Source organism: Trachinotus anak, unplaced genomic scaffold (assembly GCF_046630095.1).
Source record: "Trachinotus anak isolate AG129_WGS33_773 ecotype Australia unplaced genomic scaffold, CSIRO_AGI_Tana_v1 ptg000018l, whole genome shotgun sequence".
NCBI lineage: Eukaryota > Metazoa > Chordata > Actinopteri > Carangiformes > Carangidae > Trachinotus > Trachinotus anak.
The window spans coordinates 9,797,626-9,813,040 of NW_027273869.1; the positions used below are offsets into that span (position 1 = coordinate 9,797,626).

General features: G+C 39.4%; 1 protein-coding gene across 5 annotated transcripts in view; it reads right to left on the reverse strand.

Annotated features, from left to right (window-relative positions):
- Positions 1–13,056, reverse strand: part of tfec (transcription factor EC) — a 44,746-nt gene extending 31,690 nt beyond the window's left edge. The window contains exons 1-2 of one of the 5 annotated variants that reach the window (XM_071501737.1): positions 12,205–13,056; positions 5,935–6,169 (exon numbers count right to left, since the gene is read on the reverse strand). In XM_071501737.1, coding sequence (XP_071357838.1) covers positions 5,935–6,162 — 228 coding nt within the window. In that variant the 5' untranslated portion in view covers positions 6,163–6,169; positions 12,205–13,056. Of the gene's footprint in view, positions 1–5,934; positions 6,346–12,204 lie in introns of those variants that run through there. The other 4 variants (XM_071501734.1, XM_071501740.1, XM_071501736.1 and 1 more) reach the window with 4 other exon arrangements.
- Positions 13,057–15,415: the final 2,359 nt, after the last annotated feature.

A 15,415-nucleotide genomic window follows, 5' to 3' on the forward strand; every position in this document is an offset into this window, starting at 1 on the left:
ATTCATAGCAGAAGCCGTCTACAATCAAAATCTTGCCAGCCAAGTCCAGTGAACCTCTGTGAAAACTGTCAGAAATGCCTGAAGGGCCATGGTCAAAAATACTGCCACAGGACACAAACCCATTCTGAAGTTGTTTGGGATGATGGTCGAAGGGAAGGAAGGTGTAAATGTAAAGAGATGGGGACAGATAAGAGTGGAGGTAGAGAGGAGAGGGCTTGGTGAGGCCTATGTTGTTAAGATAATTACTAACAGTCATTGTCTCTTCATACACAGGGACAAATGGTCTTCTACCATGTCACTGATTGCTTAACTGCTTGATCTTGACCTAATCACTTGAAGGCTTATCCCATCCACTTACTTGAAGAAACATTTTGGATTGTGATTTTAGGCTTTTATCTTTGTATGTATAAGCAGGTATGCAACAGAAAATGACTGTGTATACAGACTGTATAATAAGTTAATGTAAGATTAAAGAATTGAGTTGCCAAACACATCATAAAACACATCATAAAAACAACAGAACTGAACTGAACAACATAAAGTAACTTAAGTAAAGTAAAAACATGAGGACAGGATGTCCAGTAACATTAGAGAGCGCTCATGAACCCAGAAAAACCGGTAACAAATTATTTTGTAATCACAAAATCTTAAAGCACTAATGGCAAAGCTTAACTCAGTTTTCTATCTAAACTTGGATAATTCAATTAGGGGCCAATCTGAGGACCCAGAGAGGCTCCTGAGGTAAAGTGTTTGAGCCACCATCAACTGGTGAGATGGTAACAATGACTGGCCCCCACTGACTGTTTCTATACCAACCAGAAAAGAAAAGATGCAGATAAAGAACGAGACTTAGGCATCAGAAAACGTTGAACCTGGCTCAACTTTTGCCACAGCAGTGTAATAACTCAAGGCGTTGCGTTTGCCAATCAAATACATGCCAGCATACATTCCTGGTAGTTAACTTTGTAACATGAACACCATCGTTCTAGTGTTTTCCCAGCGATCTCCACGATGAAAGATAAATGTTGTTGCCAGTATACTTTCCAGAGTTGTAAAATTCTGTCTCATAGTACAACCCTGTCTCCAAGAAATTAAATTTATATAGCACTAAAATCGTTTTCCCAATTACATTGTGGTGACGAATCCAACTGTTTTTTGAGTGGGGAGGGACATACATTTATGTGCTTCACCACACTTGGAGGGAGATGGTTGGGGTAGGTGGTGGGTACATAAAGTACAGGACTAGGACTCTAGAGCCCGCAGAGAAAAAGAAACATAAGCATTGTGGTTAAGGTTAAGATCATGGTTAATAAACACACTGTGTCTCAAGTCACTATTAACATTTTCTGTATTAAACCAGACCACAGTCTTTCTCAAATGTTGCCATTTCCTAATAGTAAATAAAAAGGTTAAATAATGCAGTTGTTGCATTTTGCAAATTAGTTACATATGAATGTGATTTCTAGGAGACAGGATTGCATAGTGTTATAAACCGCTGTGCTGTGTGTTGTAATATTTGCGCTGCTAAGGGAAATTGTGGTGTTAATATTTTGTATGCCCAATGTACGTCTTTCCCAAATACTCCCTTTCTACAGCAATAAGCGGAGCAGGCGAAATAATATTTTTAATATAGATATGACCGATTGTATGATGGGCTATATGATGTTGGTTATATGTCAAACCAAACACACTCAGACAGAAAGGCTACAGAATACATTTTCCTCTTTTCCTCTGTATTTGTGCAGATTTATGGTATAACCTTAACATGTCAGTTTCAAACCCACCTCCAGGTAGGAATTTTCCAGCTTAACTGGCAACAACAACAAGCTAGTTTCTAAAATGCAACCCATTTACCTGCTCTCTACCATCAGCAGCATCAATGGCATGTATATGTTTCCAAATGTATTACTAGATGGTAACAAATGTCCTAGAGTGTAGTCAATCCTCTTCGTTACTAATTACCATTCTTCCCAGGGGTGTCATACCAAGTCTCATACCAACACCTCACAATGTCTTTCCCGGAGGTCTCTCCATGTCTCTGGATGCTGTGAATAGCTATCTTGGTGGCCTTGAAACCCCCCAGCACCCCCACCTCAAGGGATTATGATATGTTTTATCCAGAAGTAGTCTGTGTTTTTGTTCTGTGTGTCAATTATCGGGACAATCTAATGGTTTGATCTCTGCTGTTGTAAGGACAATCGCATAGGTCAGGTGTGAGCTGGAGGGGTGGTGATGTGTTTGTGTGTGTATGTGTATGGAGTTATGTCCAGTGTGAGACACTAAAGAATTGAACATGAAGCATTAAGAGGGCTATTCTGTCTAATCCTATTAGTGTCCGAGATAACCCTTTCAAATCAGAAGAGGTCAGGGGAAAGACCTCTGTGAAAAATCTGTCTGAAACGAGTAATTCCATCATCCAATCATAAAAAAGATGACATCTCTATCTTTCTAACATCAAAGTGTAGTGTCAATGGTGTAGAAATGTGATCTAAAATAAGATCTGTAAGTATGCACTAGGCCAGGTTCCATAAAGATACTTAAACTGGATAATGACATAGAAAGCATTTATGTAATGTAGAGATAGCGTCGCTTTTCCCTACTTGGAATTTTGACCCCTGATGTTGGTGTTTTGCCATGAAAATTTAGGTTTCATCTTGACCCTGAATGTTTCAGAGAACTTGTCAAATTGTTAATTTTTCTTAATAAAGAGTGAAGATACTTTTTACCTGACTTCCAGCCCACTGTTTTGGTTCTGACCTCTACAAAAATAAAAGACCATTAGAGTTCACATCAGTTCCAAGCTGGCGTTCCTAAAAAATAAGCTGTATTCATCAGCTTTCTAACTGCAGTACTTTACTTTTGTATAGTTCAGCTTTTATATTTAATGTTTCCAGCACATTGTTCCATCTATTTGAATTATTGCACAGAACTTCTGTCTGTCTCTATTCCTTCATTCATGCATGCACCCAGTCCAGCAGGCAAACAGCAGTCCAGCCAGCCCAGGCGCTCAGCCAGTCCAGATGGGTGGTCCAAACCAATCACTGCTGCTCTCCCATGCTTTGGCCTGCCAGTGTCCCTGCTGCCCTGACACCCTCCTCTTTTTTTCTTTGCTCTCTCCGTGTCTCATGCATTCCTCTTACTTCCTCTCCTCTTTTTCTTCACATCAGTCTTAGCTAAGTCGTGGCTCCTTCCCATTTTCTTGCTGGCTCTGCCACATTTTCCTACTCAAAATGTTTGCAATTTTCCTCCTTTTGTTTTTAATCCATTCCCCTTAATATCTCAGTTTTCCTTTTTCCATTTCCACCCATGCATTAGCAACAGCATTAACTTCCTCTCTGGTTTTTGATCATTTTCTTGTTCACACACCATCTCTCCTCTCTCCCTGTCTGTCAGTGAGATGTAGTTGACCATGTGGACGGCCTGAGAAAGCTTCTTCTGATGTGAATAAGTCATTTGATCATCAAAAATTGCACTGTGCAAAGCGATGGGTCTTCACAGTTAATGGTTTTAAATGATATTTTGTTGTAACAAGATTGACATCAAGACAGGCAAAGTCTGTTTGTCAAACCACTGATTGCCACAGTGTGTGCTAGCTGCACAGATGAATATGTGGAAATTTTCGCAACAGCACAGTAAAGTTATGTGTCTGCTTCCACTATGACTCACAGGCTCTGCCATGGATATTAGACAAACAAACCTTGAGTTGTAGTGTGTAAAGACACATTTACTCTCAATGTTGTATTTGACAGCAGTTTCAGAACATACCAGATTTGGTTTTGGAACATGCTATGGGCCTAACATGACAATGTGTTTGTGAAATTTAGAGAGACAATACTGAGGATATTATAGACTTAATGTATCATAAAGAGCCTTCAGAATGTAGACCTACCCTTTCCTATGATTCTCCACAGAAAGTCATTTTAGTATTTTGAAATACTGTGGTTTTCATGACCATTCTAAGTCAATTATTAACTTAATTAAATATACATTCTCAGGAGATGGATAGGGCATAGGTAGTTTAATATGCACCATTTATAGTCTGGGAAGATATGAAATTAGTATGTGAAATCTGGAGTTCAGTCATAATAGCACCAGAGAGGTAATTCTGCAGGCCACAGCAGAGTGCTAGTAATTTGGGGAAGGAGTCTACCCCCTCCTCATGCCAACACCTCCACCTGCATCCACCTAACCACTTTTCCTCTTGTCTTGAAGGGGGCAGCTTGTACCTTGAGGCAGGTATCGACTCACAAACACTTATGCATTTGCACATGCACACAAACACACACATCACACACAATGCCAACTTTAGCACATGAAAGGCCTCCTACAGAAGTGAAAAACATACTGCAGCAGTGCTTTGAAGTCTATCAGTCATCCAACTAATGTGGGGATGTTTTCTGTTCCTCCTCCTCTAAAAGTCTGATTCATATCTGCCTTCCAGAAATTCCCTCCCAAAAGCCTAAGAGACATCCAATGTGGGAGTTACTTGGCTCTTTTCACAATAGCCCTGACGAATCTCAAACATACAAAATTCAGTCTCACTTTTGCATCAAAGCAATACAGGAAAATAGATGTGATTTTTTAAAATCCCAGATGAGGCCTGCAATCTTTGTGCAATCTTAAAAAAAAAGAAAGCACACATACACAAGAGCACGCAACAGTATGCATACATTGAATGGTACAGTAATTGCAGTAGCCAGTTATGGCTCAGTGATCTGTCAGCACATTGTGTGTGGGACGGTTAAGTTACCTGGACAATGGTGCTACAATCCCCACAGACAGAATTCCAAAGAAATGACCCCTAAAACATAGAGTTCATTCAAATGGTTCCCAACGTGTGTGAACAACAGCGATATAGTCACAATCAGCCTAGTATGTATTAGTGGCAGATGGTTACACACATACTGTAAGAAGACACGTGTTGCCATTATAAGCAGCATTTGAAAAGACTAAAATCAATTAGATATGTAGTTTTTTTAACTGCAGTGATCTCATCCCTGTTTCGTTAACATGATATTTTCAAAGGCCTTCAAACAGCTGTGGTGAATAGACTACACAATGTGTCATTGATGTTGTTTACAGGCAGGCCGGAGGAGGTGCACCAGAGAAGGCCTGCTGTGTTTACGACCTGGCTGGGTTTCATATTTATGATAGCCGATGCATTTGATGGAGCTCTGTCATTAAACATGTGACAACATTTTTTTAACCTGACAGTTCAGTAATTACTTGTGGTGATATACAGTTTGGGGTATTTGGGGAAAGAGTAGGGACAAACTCACTCACATATATAGAGGCTCTTTTAAACTGGAGGTGTTAATTGTTTTATTGTGATCACAGTTCTTTGTCTGCTCACCATATAAATGTAATGTGAAAAGATTGAGAGGAACAAAGGGAGTTTAATGTACCAAAAACAGACACAGGACATACCAACTACAAGCTTGTATAAATATATTAATATAAGGATTTCTTCTAATCTTTATAACAGTGGAACTGTCTCATTATACTTTAATTTCTTGGAAATTGATCCATTAATATAAATGTAAAACAACATATTTTAATATAAATAGATGGAATCCCATTTGATGCACACATTCATGTTCCCCACAGGATGAATTGTTCCAACTTTGGTGATCCTTTCAATATTCATCTACCAAAATCATCAGGTTAAAATATATTTGCAAAACTAATGGCATTCTTATCAGCCTCAGCTGTGCTTTGTCATTGTAAGCAGGTTAAGATGTAGACTTTAGCGCTTAGTTCAAAGCACCATTATTCCTGCTCACAGTCACACAGAGCTGCTAGCATGGCAGTAGACCCTTAGTCTTGTTCATATATAATTAGGTTATCAATAATTGTTTGAATCAGATTTATTCATTAGCTTTCAACACTCTGATTAGGACAGTGTTACCATGATGTTCTGTTGTGTCTACCTACCTTCCATGTGTTTTGGGATTGGTACCAAACAGGGGGTTGTTCTCTGGTGTAGACTCCACTGTAAGGACACTGGGAGCGAGAATAATGAACGGTGCCACTGGGACGGGGGGGACAGAATTCAGGCCAGCTATGTGGATGTGGTTCAGAGTTATATAAGTCCTGTCCGTCCCTCTGACTAATCACCCACTGGTTGTTTGGACCAGAGCACGACTGGAACATTTCTGACATCCCGAAACTGTATCGAGACAAAAAAAAAAAAAGGGAAATAACAATTAGTCAGTAAATTAACCAATTATGTAATGAAATTGTTATATTATCCTTATTAAATCATGATTTATTCTTGAATCTCTCAGAGGATAACTTGTTTAGGAGAGGGAAACGAGAGGGCAGAAGGGAGATGCACGGGTGGATGTGGCTGTGTGTGTGTTTGTGCATTTGCTGGCTTGCATGCAGTTATGGTCATAAGTAGAAACTGTGTTCCATAGCGTGTTACAATGGATGTCATAGTTTGCTTGGTTGCTAATCTTTAAAGGCGGCCAGTTTCTTATTAAAATATTAAAGGAACACTTTGCAGCACACAGCAGCACGTATTAGTCACAGGGTGGTATGTGGTGGTCTGTCATGTCCACAATACAGTGATGTTTTCTGCAGCCATCTATAGCAGAATCCTTGTCTTCTGTCTCCAACTGACACAGGCTTATTTACCATCAATGGATACCCAAAAAAGTATAGTAACTATATTGACTTTGCCTTAGTTCCCTTTTAACTTCCTGCCTGGTGGGCTCAATGTCTGCTGTCAGACTTGAGAACTTTGGAAATTAACCACTTTCCAAAGGAAACTTGCCCAGAACTGCAGTAGATGGGGAGAAGTCATCAACAGCCAATGGTCCCAAGGGGAGCCAAGGGCACAAGTATGAAAGTAAGTAAGTACTTCATATCTAAATTAGAATATTTGAGTGCAAATTAGCTGTCACTGCCATTGGAGTACTAATGGAGAATACATGCAAAATAGGAGACTCATACATTTGCCACAATGCAGAACTGATTGAACACAAAGGGAAGGTAGGTTAAAAAAAGAATGTGTGTGATTATAATCTTGGTGTCTAGTTTCTGCCTCTCTCTCTTCTTTCTCTTCTGTCCTCAAGTGGGAGGTTAATTGGCAAGGCATATGGCTGCCTGGCTGTCCAAGCATGGTGCAAACAGCTTTTAATTGCCTTTATTCTGTCACCAACATAGCAGAATACCTCCGCTGCAGAATTTGCCAGGCAGTTCTCGGCACTGTGTTAAAATGTGTAGATGACGTGGACCGTGCATTGAGAAAACAGGTTTTTGTAAACGTAAAGACGGGGGTTTTGTCCACCTAGCTGCATTCCTACAAGAACGGTCATTTGGAACAAGTGGTTTGTTTGTGTGGGTTTAGCCTGAGTCTTTGTCTGTGATTTGTGAGCGTCTCTGTTAGCCCATGAGCAAGGCATCTTTCTTAAATAACAATTAACTGGCTTAACACATAGAGAGTGTTTTATGGGTATGGGAATGTCACTCAACCAGGCTTTTGTCACCCAGTTGTCCCTCCATCATTACAAACCCATAATGTGTGTAGTTAGGTCAAATGGCTCAGGGTCAGAAATAAAATATACACCTTCAGGGGTTTTATTTGAATTTCCTACATTTAAATGTTACTGCCGATACAGAACCATTGAATTTAGAATGATTATTTTATTAAATGCATCAATTCAGAAAATGATTTGTCTGATTGTAATGGTTGGAAATAGAATGTGATTATAGCTGCATTTTTTTTAGCTGTAATTTTAATAAAATTTAAAAGGCTCTCTTTTTCAGGAGACATAAAGCTTTTTGACATAAGGGACTTTTATTGTAATAATAAGACCACTGGCAACAGACAGAACCAAACTTCACTGACATATGGCTTGTGTAAAACTGTGATAACTTTCTCCAACCTGGGTTTAAGACCAGTATGAGCTTTGGTATGAACAGTGAACACAGGTTTATATTATAACTCTAGGTTTAACCACTTCACACAATTTCTCATCTCAAGTGTAAAACATTGCAGTTTACTCTGGTTTACCTGAGTTACTAGTTATAGCCACATATTAACCCAAAGCCAACAATCTGGTGTGAACAGTTAAATGCAGATTGCAAACCAAAGCTGTGTTCATTATCTCAAGTCCTACGCAGGGTTTGTGTGTGAAAGTGTTATAAGTGAGGAATGTTAATCCACTGTTGGCAGCACTGGACGAGGCAGCTGCCTTCCAACTGTCATTCAGCAAATATAAATCCTTTGTCATAAAATATTTGCCTCTGGAATTTGAAATTCACAGGTTTAGTTAAAAACATCAGATTTTGAATCTGGATTTCAGCTTGGTATTTAGTGGTACAAGATACGACAAATTAATACAGTTCCCATTTATGGCTGCATTACTCATCACGCATTTAGCTGTAACTTACAGAATGTAAAGGGTGGGTGGGGTTTAGTAGAGTGCTTGTGAACTTGATGAGCACCCTCAGGCCACTGTAGCATTGTCTCTCATCACTAAGGATTTACATTGGTTGTTGTAGTTAACCTCATTTGACTTAGTCCAGGAGGTCAAGAAGTCGCTAATTGAAAGACATAATCTACATAATCACCACATCTGGTTAAATGTGAAACCTGACTGGGCAGCTGGTCCTGAGAGTCTCTGGTGTCCTCCTCTCCTCCCATGTGGCTCATTATTGATTGTCTGCTTAATCGCCATGTAATGCTATAAACAATGTGACTGTGATGTCCTGAGCTCATGAGACCAACACCTTATGATCACCTGGTTGTTCAACAAGTGTTGCCCCTGTTTGACTTCCTTTTATTTCAACTGAGACCTGACAGTTAACTAAAGGCCTCCTGCTGCTCTGGAGATAGGATTTACAGATATACAAAGCCAACAGGCAACAGTGCTGCACTGCTTATGGTTCAGGCCAGGTTCCCGGTGCTCAAGGCAGGAATGTTGTGTATCTTTCTATCTATCTATCTGTCTATCTATCTGTCTGTCTGTCTGTCTGTCTGTCTGTCTATCTGTCTATCTTACAGACTTACACAAATCCTCACCCACCCATGTGGAGACAGGAAGTTTGGAGTATCATTGCTGAGGATTTTCTGAGTGTCTGTGTCACAGATGAGAAAACATACACACACACACACACACACACAGACTGACGCTTGCCTCATTAAAACCTTTCCCATAGATGTACTACTTTGTACAGCTCTCCACTCATCATCACCTCCAATCCGCTCAACCCTCGCCTCCCTTTGAGCTCCACTATTTATTTTCATCAAGGCCTCTCTCTCTCTTTCTCCTTCTTTCTCTCTATGTCTCTCACTCTCCCTCTCATCCACAGTGGACTTTGTTGCTGGGCTGTCATGTATTGAAGCACCTATTTATTTGCTTTTTTCACTGCTAATACTCTCTTATTGTCCCTCCCGGCGTCCCATCACGTCGGGAACAAGGCCGCTGCAAGAGTTTTGCTCCCCCTGTGCTGAAGACATGAGTCAGTGAGCCAAGATAATGATGAAGAGCTCAGACACACACAGGAGATCCAGCCACTATCACTGATCACACCAGCAAAGTCCTCTTAACATACACTCCTCACACAAGGTTATTATTCCAGAGAGTAGTCAGTTTGTGTGAAGGGCTGAGGTCACCACTTAGAGCTGTGTTTCAGAACCTGCGTGGTTCAGCTGTTCCTCACTAAACTCTCACTAAAATACAACTTTGACACAACAACTTGTTAAAGCTGCCTTGCATGTGTATGAGAAATATCTAGTGTCGATGATCGCAGGACAAACTTGTACTTTAATTCTTACAGTTTCTTGATGCTTTTGAGATCCATGTGGTCCACTGGTGCAAGCTGGTATGAAATGGCATTTCAAAGAATAATCTGGTTTTAATTCTGTTATCACTAAGCGAGTAATGTCTTTGCTTAGTGACTACCTTTCATTTCAAATTTGAGTGTCCTTGCCTAAACTATAAAATTCATAGTCTGCATGATAATATACTTAAGTTATAAGCTCTCATGAAACACCTTGTGCTCTCACCTGTCACATAAAGACCAAAGCTCATTTATCATAGTCTCTCTCTCCTCTGCTTAAGTTTTAGATGTTGTTGGAAGCCAGTCTGAGGAAAGAAAAGAGGGCACACAGAGCTTTCTGCTTAAAATGTGGCAGAAAACATATGTTTTTCTTGCGCACTGACAAATCTAAACTCTCTCTGGACAAGGAAAACAGAGGGATTCTATACGTGTCTACTTCACAAGTCAATCAGATCCGTTCTGTGACTTCAAAGACTGGTCTCAGGAAGAGGCTGTAGACCGTGGATGAACATTCACTTTCACTTTTCACTGGTCAAGGGTGTGTGCCACCGCTGAGAGGAGGTTACCACAGCCTGACTTTGAAGTCAGTCCTCAGAGCAGACAATGTTTACATTCTTCCAGCACATTACACCCTCCTGCCCACGGCTTCACATCTCTCTATTAGACTCTGCAAATGCTGAATAAAAAACAAATTCAACAACTTTCATTATTATTATTATTATTATTATTATTATTATTATTGTTGTGGTGATGTTGTTGTTGTTGTTGTTATTATAATTATCATTAGCAGTAGTTGTAGTAGTAGTAGTAGTAGTAGTGATGGTATTAGTAGTATGAAAAGTTAATTCATTTTAAGGGCATAAATAAATGCACTAATGCTCTTTGGAAGGGAGTCAAATCCAAGTTGTCATTTCCAGATTAGCCACAAGATGGCATTGTTTCCACCATTCAGCATCTTGAAAAAGACATTTTCATTGTTTCCTCCTTGAAACTGTAACTTAAGCCCCCGCAGCAATGAAAAAAAAGTCCACAAATATTTGAGAAGGCAAGTGTGTGTCATCAGCTGTTTCTAAATGACAGTCCCGTCGAGCCATGACTCAGACAAGAATGATCTCTCAAAATTGCAAAACTCATGAAGTGCCCTGTGCACAAACTTTAAAGGTCAAATCCGCGCTGCACACTTCCATCATGCTGCACGCAACACCAAGTTTGCACCCCATCCTCTGGGCATACAAACAGCTCTGTGGCACTGCACACATCTCTGCTACTGCACACCAACATCCGCAAAAAACCTGCCCCAATCTTCAGCTGAACACCTTAGCTTCCTATGGATTATTTCTGAGAGATATTCTGTTCAAAATACTATGAGAAAAAATACTTCTTAGTCATCTTGGTTGTGACTCATCGTCTCATGAGGCCTTTACACACATCCACCTTCTTTGGCCATCATTCTCCACACGGTTTTCCCCCTCCCCAGCCCTGAACCTGCACATGCACAGCTCTGACAACAACATTCCCGTGATGTAAGATTAGAGAAGTTCACAGGGTTTTTTCTTGACATATTGTAAATAATATCAGGTGACTAAAAATGAGGAAGCGCTTCATGAGGAACTTTAAAGATTTTCCCGCTGTGTCATTCTGATGCCACAAAGCAATGCTCAAACACAACATCCCCATGCTAGGACAAGTGATGCAAGGAAACGTCAAGACCTAATGCAGCATGGTTATCTATGAAGACAATTTCATTAAAATAATATGAGCCCAGAGAGGAGCAAAAGTTCAGTGACCATTTTTTACATGTAAGTACATTTTATGAACACGCAGACAGAAATTTACACAAATTACATGGCAATGACTGTTTCAAAAAATGCATGTTAGAAGAGAAAAATAATGTAGTTACAATGATTAAAATCATTTATTTCAGATGCCTGAGAGTATACAGTAACAAAATGACAGAACAGCACTTTGTTATGTAAACATGATTATAACCATCAGACTAAAACCTGCTGCAGGTTATTACAGTAATATTCTCCAAAGTCGACAGCTCAGGATTCTAGTGTGTGCCCCTTTTTTAAAAGTGTCCTTAGCTACATAAAGCATGTATATTCTTAAATTTTGTATTATCTACAGTACATATCTATGAACAAGACATTTATGTATTTAATAACCAAAAAAGTAGTATTTATGTCCAAAAAACATTCAACCTGACACTAACGAACTTCCTGTTAAAGCAGGATGTTGCTTGTGAAGAGCTGAGGTGATGGGCTTCTTTACCCCCCACTATCAGCAAGGGCAGCTTTTATAAACTACACATTAATCCACATTATAGCACACCTCAAATTACAGGACAATATTATTTGCATGTCACACGCATTTTATGAAGAGAAAAGGGAATCTCAAATTCTCAATTACCTGGAGTTTGGAGGTTACAGAAGACAGGTCCTCTTGAAAACAGTATATGCCTGGTTATCTACTCTAAAGTCCACCTTCAAATTAACTTGCTTTTTGATCGACCTCCTACTGATGTTAAATCAATCCTTGAAGCACGGACTAGTGAAAGGGCCCCAGATTTAAACCAAATTGTGTTTCCTCTTTTCTAACACCCAGGAGCGGGGTGCAAAGGGAAGCTTTTGTGTCAACCGCCCGTACATCCAAGACAGAAATAATCAGATTCTTGCAAGTCATCCTGTTGCATAATCATGGCTGCCCATAAATCTATCACATTAATTTAAAAACAGAAGAAACTCTAGTCTTACGATACTATTGTTGTATGTAACTTTGCTAACTTTTCAGTTCTGGAAATTCTCAACAAAATCATGGTACTTACCTGGTAAATTACAAGACACTTCAGATGATAATGTAGCATTCACACTTTGATATTGTTGTCAAGGTCGATACTAAAAATAAAGGCTTGACTTTCAAGTGTAGACTGAATGCTGCTAATTTCATATTCTTGAGACAGTTTGTCCATAACTGATCAGCGCTGCTCAACTTGTAAGAACAAAACACACAAGTGTTTTTGGTCAGCTTTACAGAACGGTGACATTTCATTCCAGAGGAAAAGGGCTCCGATATTGCATTCACGGTCACACTGTAATCTGCATAATGACAATGATGAACAACCCATCAGTGACGATTTGAGAGAAAAAGCCTCCAAATTCCCCTTCAGATGCATGTTGATTGTGTTTATTCATGGCAGTTAGGTTGATGAGGGAGCAATATGGAGGAGGCTGGATGGACACTTGTTACATGTTACCGTTAAAATAGCAGACATCTCTTGACGAAGAACAAACAGCAGAGGCAGACTGAAATCAAGGCGTCTGCGAAAGCTCTCAGGAATGCAAATTCAAAAGCACTTCATTACTTGCTTTTTCCCTGCAATCTTGTGTCTGAGAGACTGAACTAAGTGGTTAATCAAGCCAAAAACCAAACCATGTCTGAGGGGCCAGAGAGGAGACCTCTGCTCACAGACGAGGCCAAGATTGTGTGCGTGTGTGTGTGTTTGTGTGTTTGTGTGTGTGTGTGTGTTCACAGGATATATGTAAGAGTATGTCAAAAAGACACAATAGTTTGTGTTTGGGATCTCTACCAGATCAGGGAGATCTACAAAGCATGAAGATAAATTCCCACTCATTGTTAATTATTATATAATAATCACCAGCACTCGCTCTGATTTGGACCATGGAAAGCTTCATCGAAGTACAGACTCACTAGAGGAGAAAACTAAAGATACAAAGTTTCATTACACCATTGAAAATTAAATGATAACGATCCTGATGTCAAGTTACCTCTTAAGGGAAAAAGAAATTAATAAGTTATTAACATCCCAAAATCTTACAGTTCATCCTGAGAGGAATATGAATCCATCCAAAATTTGTTGAGATATTTCGGTGTTGGACTGACTGACCCCCAAAGCCACGCCACATGTATGGCTAAAAATCACTGCTAATTTGCAAAATAACCTTTTTGCAGAATCCCACTTCTTTTAAAACTTGAAACATTTTCTCCAAACAAAACACATCTGGAGTTTCATGGAGTACTAAAGTACGTGTTGAAATATTTCAGTGAGTATGTTTTCTCATAGTGTCAGAGCAGTTTGACAAGACGCCAAAGTTTACTGTGCACTGTGTAATTCTATAAGTTGTGTTCACAAATACTTGCATTCAGGATCTGCCAGCTGAGGGGAGGGACTGGGAACGCTAAGAAGAAGAAACAGCACAAACTCCGAACATGCTGAAGGGTCAAGTTAATATAGAGGCCCTTACACATTCTGTAACATGAGCTTAATAAACTCTCTGAGAGGCAGCATCTTCTCTTAACTTTTTCTTTGTTCACATAAGCAAAGCCTTAACACAATTTTAACTCTGTGTGACCATTCACATACCAACATAAAACGTGCTAGTGTTGTGCGTGCTTGTAGTGGCGACGCTGCTCCTCGCATGAAGGTTGAGTAGTAATGTCATATTGTCAAAATTGCTTTAAGTGATTTCATGCCATAGAAACATTAAATTCAATTTCAGTAAATGCCATTAAATTACAGTGACAGAAGGGACTTATTGTTATAATTGTAAACATGTGCCTCTGCATATGATGGCAAAAGATAAATATGGATATGTTCCTCTGTGTTTTTGATCATATGTTTTATGATATATATATATATATGTTTTTGTATTTTAAGTGTGTGTAAATAGAATCAAATGAACACTAACCATTCTTTTCATTCTTGATGAAATTATTAACCATAAAATGTTACAAAATAATGAAAGTTCCTCTCAGAACCCAAGGTGACATTCTCAAACTGCTTGTCTTCTTTGATAAACAAAATCCCAAATATATTGACTTCACAGCAAATATTTACATTTTAGAGGCTAGATCCAGTCATTTTTAAAAATCATATTTGCTTAAAAAAATTATGTAAACTATTGATAAATTGTCAAAATTGTTGCAGATATTTGTTGCCAATCGACTAATGAATTAATAGTTTTAGCTCTAAACTGTCCACCTAATCCAGATATCAATGGGATTATTGTAGGTTTTTAAAGTATTCTTTTTCATGATGTCTGCAGGGCTCAAATCAGCCTGAATAATCTCCGTTATATCAAGAACACGTTATGCACTTGACAAATGACCATGATTAACTTATGACGTAGGGATTTCTCTCCCTGATCGTGTTATTGTACGATAGACAGAATGTGCGGAATGCAAGCGTGTGAGTGAACTCAGCAGGAGCTGACACTTGACATTAGATTTATGAGTGGAGATTATGACCCAGGGCACTCTGGCAGAAACAGAGAAAAAGACGGCAAAGCCGAGGCCAATGGGAGAGACGAGAGGTGGGGAGAGAGAAAGAGGCAGGGAGAATAGAGCAAAGGCCGTGAAATGAAATGAGGTGTTTGATCTCCCCGGGACAGGTGAGGTCTTACTGCTGGAGTGTCTGATCTGATGTCCAGCCTATGAAATAATGGACACCAGCAGCTGCACTGAGCATTCATTATGGCTACACATACTGGAAAAGGAGACAGTAGCTCATTGTGATCTATATATTTATTTGTCATACCACCATCCTCCCTCTGTCTGTAGCCTGTGAATATTTGCCCCTTTTTTTCTCTTCAAATTCTTTGAG